This window comes from Lithobates pipiens, unplaced genomic scaffold, assembly GCF_037356315.1.
Source record: "Lithobates pipiens isolate NorthernLeopardFrog02 unplaced genomic scaffold, aLitPip1_a1.2 Scaffold_8, whole genome shotgun sequence".
Lineage (NCBI taxonomy): Eukaryota > Metazoa > Chordata > Amphibia > Anura > Ranidae > Lithobates > Lithobates pipiens.
The window spans coordinates 656,418,494-656,425,850 of record NW_027507903.1 but is presented as its reverse complement, the minus strand read 5'-3'; the positions used below and the strand labels follow the sequence as shown (position 1 = coordinate 656,425,850).

The following is a 7,357-nucleotide window of genomic DNA, read 5'->3' as shown; positions in this document are numbered from 1 at the left end:
AATTACAACTTCAAAAAACTTTCCATGCCTTTTACTAAATACCTTGGACTGTCTACTTTTCAAAAAGGGGTCATTTGGGGGGTATTTGTACTGTCCTGATGTCTTCAGGCCTTAAGAAACGAGATTGGCCATCATAGTTGCCATAGTTTGTGATTGTGAACTCTATAACTTTCCTATGGACTAAATAATATACACTGATTTGTGTTATTTTCACCAAAGAAATGGAGCAGAATACATTTTGGCCTAAATTTATGAAAAACGATTATTTCTTTGCAAAGTTTTATAACAGCAATGAAGAAAAACACATTATTTTCCAGAATTTTCCATCTTTTTTTTGTTTATTTAGATAAAAGTAGAAAACGCAGTGGGGATAAAATACCCCCAAAAGAAAGCTTTATTTATGTGAAAAAAATGATAAAAATTTCATTTAGATACAGCATTGCATGACCGCACAATTGTCATTGAAAATGAGAGAGCGCTGAAAGCTGAAAATCAGCCTGAGCAGGAAGGGGGTGAAAGTGCCCTGTATCAAATTGGTTAAAGACCTTGTCCCCTCTGGCAAGTTACCCCCCCCCCCCCCCCATGTTGATAACATGTGAAATGGTACGTCTCAAGAAGGAGGGTGACTCACTGGTTTGCATGCAGATCACCCTAGATAACACCCACATGTGATGCTGAGCCTCCATGTTTGAAAGAACTGAAATTCAGTGAATGACTTATGGTGGGTCAGGGACACTCAGGCTGGAGAGAAGAGACCTAGGTGACACTGGACCTCCTCCAGCCAAGAAATCAGGCAGGGCTCTATCTGACTCTTTGTAGCTTCTAATGCACATTGTGAGACGCTCATAGCATGTGGTGAAATACAAGACCCTATACAACTGTGCAGGACTAAAGAAAAGGTTGGAAAAACAGCAGATTGGACGCTCTGAGATCCGTCAATTCTAGAAGAACAACAAGTCCCAGCATATCCTGCAGCATTTTATTATACAGTAGTATATTCTATATGGCTGTAGTATGATGGAGGAGCAACAAAGGTACAGAAGATAAAGATATAAGGTGTCCTCTGGTGTCCTTCAGTCCATATCAGAAGATCTTCTTCTCACAGATGTACTTTATTTTTTGAAAACAGTAACCATCATTCCATTCATATCCACTCCTTAACTCAGCACAGTCTTCCCCTCCTCCGAAACCGTGATCCTGCCAATCATCGGGCTGATCCTTCTCCCAGAACCTGAAGGACAGAAGTGACAATAAGGGTTTAGACCAATACAGGAACTGAGCAGAACTGGGACCTCAGAAATGCTAAAAAATTAGATTTAAAAGGTGTGAGCCCAACAACTGTGATCGGCTGCAAGAGAATTGACCACACACTACAATTCAATGGTACAATCTACTAAGGTTAGATCAGTGGTGGCCAACCCCATTCATACATAGCCCCTAGCTATGTGATGTGTTCTTCCTTCCACCTCTTTCCCTGATTGAATATGTGAAGTTTTCTCCTCCAGGTCCTTCATGTGAGAAGTTCTTCTCCTTCACTCCTTTACCTATTGGTCTATGTGAGGAGTTCTTTCCCTCATCTCTTTCCTACATTGGCTATGTGAGGAGTAGGGATGAGCCAATAGTTTGGCTTAAACCTAGGCTGTTAGAGTGTTTGGAAGAATGGGCAAACGTTTGGTCCCCTCTGCCCTGGGAGCTGAGAATCATCTATAGAAGTGGTATTTCTACAGCTTCTATATATAACAGCTTCCTGCTGTCAGTGGTTCCTAAAGAAGCAGCAAGCGCTGGTGCCCGCTGCATCCCTAGCAACCATCTCTGGCATCTTACTCACATGGGTAACAGCAACTGTCATTGGCCATATTTTGTCAATGATGTCACTACTTTGCCCTCCCCTTCCCTTATATAGCTGATGACAGCTCAGGGAACTGTCATTCAGCAAGCAGTACCATTGGGATTAGTCATGTACATGAGGTCAAACCAGTTTTTAATTCTGACAAGCCAGCAGGCGTAGGGCATCCTGATTGATGATGGATTTACAAGGAGAGGCTCTTTTTTGGGTATTTTAATTTTTAAAAACAGTTAAACAGTTAATATGCACCACCTACTCATTGAGGGGAGGTGATATATGTATGCCCCCATATTTTTAACAGGCTTACAAATTCTGATGAGCTCCCCACACAGACCCCCACAACCATTGGCAACGGTCATGAGGAATAGACCCTTATCTTCATCAACATGAGGATTAGGTGCTTTTCCAGAGGGTCCTCCCTGGCATGGCATCCCTCCAAGTTAAGATCATGTGGTCTTGCATGGCTCAGGAAGGAGAGAAAAAACTGAACCGGGGGGCGTTCTGCCCATCCCTAATTAAGATAAAAAAGCCTTCTGTGTGCAGCAGCCTCCCTCAGCCCCCCTAATACTTACCTGAGCCCCATCTCCAACCAGCGATTTTGTAGGAGTGTTTTGGCTGCCTGGGACTCTCCCTCCTCATTGCCTGAGACAGATGTATGATGCTATTGGCTCCTGCTGCTGTCAATCAAAGTCAGTCAGCCAATGAGGAGAGAGAGGGGCGGGGATAAACAATGCCTCTGTGTCTGCCCCCTTGTGGGTGCACTCAACAAGAGGAAGGGGCCAGGAACGTTGATAGGGGACCCGTGAAGAGGAGGATCCTGATCTGCTCTGTGCAAAACCATTAAACAGGGCAGGTAAGTATGACATGTTTTTTATTTTTAAAGAAAAAAAATGAAACTTTAGTATCACTTTAAGGATATGAAAGCATTTCCAATAGGATCCACAGGTTTCAGGATACTCACCTTTCACTCACACAAAGAGGCAAGAGGGTGAAAATCAAGTACATCGATCAGGAGAAGAGGCGACACCCCGCTGGAACCTTTTATTACAGAGTCAGTCCCTCTACCCAGCCCCCCACTGGTATGTTCTGCTCAAAAGGGGTTCCTCATAAAGACTGACTCATAGATTATTAATAAACATGCACTGAGGCCCTGCCACTGGAAAAATGATTGAAAAACGGCACAGGGTTCACACATGTGCAGAGTGCGGGCCTCCGGAGTGTGGATTTTGAGCTGAGAAAACGATTTTTACAACTTTCCCGGGATTTTGGTATTCCTGAACGTTTGGAGATGTCAAAGTGCCTTGGGAGAGAAGAAACCTCCAACCCAGTGTCTGGGTTTTGTTGAAGACCAGCAGGGTGTGTGTGAAGGACTGAGAACATTTCAGGGCTCCAGCCAGGAGGGAGGTGCGCTCCCATTCTGGAGACAGGGCTTCACCTTAGGAGACAGGTGTGAGCCAGTATCTCTGTGTGCCTTAATGAGGAGCTGTGTGCCTTAATGAGGAGCTGTGTGCCTTAATGAGGAGCTGTGTGCCTTAATGAGGTGCTGTGTGCCTTAATGAGGAGCTGTGTGCCTTAATGAGGAGCTGTGTGCATTGATGGGATTGAAGATATGTGCATTGAAGAGACGTTGGTCTGAGGGACACATTACTAAGAGCAGAAGTACTGCTGAAGAAAGATCCAGGTGGCTTAATATTTTTTGCCTGTTTATGCTGTGAGCTGGGAAAGTTTATGGACTTTACATTAATCTGTTTTTATAAAAGTGGGCTACCAGGCCCTTAAACCTGGCATGGACTTCACTAAAAAAACACATCTACCCCTGATTCTTATCACTCCATTTCATTATTGTTTTCTGGGTGGAAAGTATTGTACAGCACTGGGTGGAGTGAATTAAAGTCTTAACAATGTGCTCAAGGATCCATCGGTGTGCCACCTTTTCAGATCATTTTGCCAGATCTTAGAGATATGTGAGAAGGATTCCGATATTTGAGGTTTCTATGTCTTACTTTGGAGTTATGTCATAAGGCGTTCCATCCACCCATCTCCAGGTTCCATCCGCATCTGTTAGACCGATCCACAAGGTTTGTTGGTTTGCGATCCCACGCAGAAAATTCTTAAGAAAGACAAAATATAGAAGTTGTTAGAAGATGAATTATACACACAATGGCTGATTAGGTCACATGACAGTTGGGCTACCTTTATATTTTAGGGTTTAGGTAGGAAACTGGGGAACCGGGAGGAAATCCACTAAAATGATGAGAACACGTCACACCCCAACACAAATGTAATCTTCCCCCGGAGGCAACGTCATGGTGGGAGTGGGAGAATTATCGTTTTATCTCTGGAGTTAATCCCCTTTTTAATGCCAATATTCTGTTTGCTTTGTTAGCAGCAGCTTGGCATTGCATGCCATTGCTGAGCCTATCATCTACTAGGACCCCCAGGTCCTTTTCCATCCTAGATTCCCACCAGAGGTTCTCCCCCCAATGAGTAGATTGCATTCATATTGTGGTGTTGAGTGTTTTTCATATATCTCAGCAGGTCATCATCAAGCGTGAAACCCAGAGGAAGCAATTTTTTGTGAAACGCGTCAGGTCTATATGCTTCTTTGTACAGTATTTTACAATTGCTACCTGTTTGATGTGACCAGTTTATTCTGTTGACTTGATTTTAACCACTTCCCACCCGGCCAATGCATATATACGGCCGGGTGGGAGCCGTCTACTCCTGACAGGCCGTTCAGGAACGTCCTTCAGGAGTAGCGGGATCGCGCGCGCGTGCGCTCACGCAGCGGCGCGATCCCGATGTGCTCGTGTCACCCGGACACGGCACATCTTAGATCGGCAGGAGGGCTCTGTGATTGGCCCTCCTGATCACATGACGGCCGTGTCCAATCACGGCCGTCATGTGATGTAAACAAACAGCCGGTTGCTAGGCAATCGGCTCTCCTCTCCTCACACGGAAGTCACCGCTGAGGAGAGGAGAGCAGAACGCTGCAGCCGGCTGATGATCAGTGAGTATGGGCTGCTTTTTACAGCTTTTTACTCACTGATCATCAGTGTAGTGTAAACACACAACCCACATATGTCCCCAAAACACATATGTCCCCAAAACATACATGTCCCCAAATAATAAAAACACATGTCCCTAATAATAAAAACATGTCCCCCACATATGTCCCACTAAAATCACATGTCCCAATGATTATCTGCACACATATGTACGTGATCACCTGCACACATATGTACATGATCATTTGCGTACATATGTCCGTGATCACACAAACCAATTATTATACACTTAACGAAATTTTTTTTACCAAAAACATGTAGCAGAATCCATTTTGGCTTAAATTTATGACAAAATTTGATTTTATTGGATTTCTTTTCAAATAGAAAAAAGAAAATATTGTTTTTTTTCCAAATTTCCGCTATTTTTGCGCTTATATCGCAAAAAAAAAAAAACGGAGTCGTGAATAAATAACACCAAAATAAAGCTCTATTTGTGCGAACAAAATGATAACAATTTCATTTGGGTACAGTGTAGCATGACCGTGCAATTGTCACTGAAAGCGCTAGAGCGCTGAAAGCTGAAAATTGGGCTGGGAAGGAAGGGGGTGAAAGTGCCCGGTATTGTAGTGGTTAATGATGGTACTATGGTTTTAAGGAATTTGATAATAAAATCAGTGATTGTACAGGCAGAAGGTGCATTCTATGCAACAATGTTGCAATAGTGTCTTTGCTGCCCAGGACTCCCCTCCTCATTGGCTGAGACAGCAGCGCAGCACCATTGCCTCCCTCTGCTGTCAATTAAAGGCAGTCAGCCAGCCAATGAGGAGAAAGAGGGGTGGTGCTGGGCCACGGCTCCATGTCTGAATGGACACACGGAGCTTTGGTTCAGTTTGGGAGCTGTCAGGAAGGCTCTGCCAGAAAACAGAATAATAGCAGTAGACAAATCCCTGTTCCCCGAATATCTGGAAGAAGAGGCGCATTAGTGCGTGGTAATGCACGAACGTATATGTGCATGTCCGGAATTTCAACAAATATGTGCGTGCGTGCACACATGTGCGCGGAGCATCTCGGGACAGGTAAGGGCGCCAAATGGGCTATTTAAGCTGGATCAGTACCCAGGATCAGTGCTGTCTCATCTACAGTGTTCTGTGATTTGTCCTGTTCCCTGTTATCTGCTTCTGCTTGAAATACAATCAGGTGAACAAGTTTGTTGCGCTTAAATGAAATGAACAGTAAATAAATAATATAAACAAACGAGTCCAAGAGTCACAAACGTGCCACGATAGTGAAAGTTTCAATGCTGTGCCACCACTTTGTGCGACCACCACCATTCATGCCCCCCATCCCCCATGGTAGACTCTAACACAATTAAAGGCATTCATTGACTATGGCCTCCTTTTCCACCCAGCTGCTCAATTCATCTATTCATAGAAGCTATACTACAGCTTCTATGAATGGAACACCAACTATGAATGGATGGGGCAGACCTAACAATCATCCACTTATCCTCCATTCAGAGATCATTTCCCATTCATGGAATAAAGAGGTTTTTTTTATTACTCAGGTGTATTGGTAATACTTGAACCATGAAGCCAGAAGGATATCCATAAGAAAGTTGTTTTTTTTTCCCTAAAGGAAACCTATAATTAGAGAAGAATGTAGGTTTTCCTTGCTGACCTCCTAAACATGCCAGTGGCCTGGCTAGAACTCCATCCAAAACCTTTTCTTTCTACTTTTTAATATACTGGGAAGGAACCAGAACCTCCATCAAGTCGTCATTGTAACACTAAAAGAGATGAGGAGCACTGGATTGCAGTGGCGGCCGATCCATTAGGGGTACAGGGGCACCGCCCCCCTAATCAATGCGCCCGGCCCCCATCTCCAATGTCTTCATGGACCTTCCTTTGTGCACTGGTCCAAATTATTTGGTGGAGTGAGGATTATGGTGTGGGGCTTGGCCCGTTTGTTCCAGTGAAGGGAACTCTTAAGGCGTCAGCATACCAAGACATTTTGGACAATTCCAAACTTTGTGGGAACATTTTGGGGATGGCCCCTTTCTGTTCTAACATGACTGCACACCAGTTCACAAAACAAGGTCCATAAACACATGGGTGAGCGAGTTTGGGGTGGAGGAACTTTACTGGCCTACGCAGAGTCCTGACCTCAACCCGATAGAACATCTTTCGGATGAAATAGAGTGGAGAATGCAAAACAGACCTTCTCATCCAACAACAGTGCCCGACCTCACAAATGCTCTGGAAGAATGGTCAAACATTCCCATAGACACACTTCAAAACCTTCTGGACATCGGAGACTGCAAGTCAAGCTTTCTCATCCAACATCAGTGCCTGACCTCACAAATGTGCTTCTAGAAGAATGGTCAAACATTCCCATAGCCTCCTAAACCTTGTGGCCAGCATTCCCAGAAGAGTTGAAGCTGCAAAGGGTTTGTCAATTCAATATTGAATTACGGACTAATGCTGGCCATACACTATACCAAAAA

General features: G+C 44.2%; 1 protein-coding gene across 1 annotated transcript in view; it reads right to left on the bottom strand.

Moving 5' to 3' along the window:
- Positions 1–319: 319 nt before the first annotated feature.
- The window catches only part of LOC143961741 (asialoglycoprotein receptor 1-like), a 100,917-nt gene continuing 93,879 nt past the window's right edge, over positions 320–7,357 (bottom strand). The window contains exons 11-12 of the mRNA XM_077471080.1: positions 3,850–3,956; positions 320–1,231 (exon numbers count right to left, since the gene is read on the bottom strand). Coding sequence (XP_077327206.1) covers positions 1,084–1,231; positions 3,850–3,956 — 255 coding nt within the window. The 3' untranslated portion in view covers positions 320–1,083. The remainder of the gene's footprint in view (positions 1,232–3,849; positions 3,957–7,357) is intronic.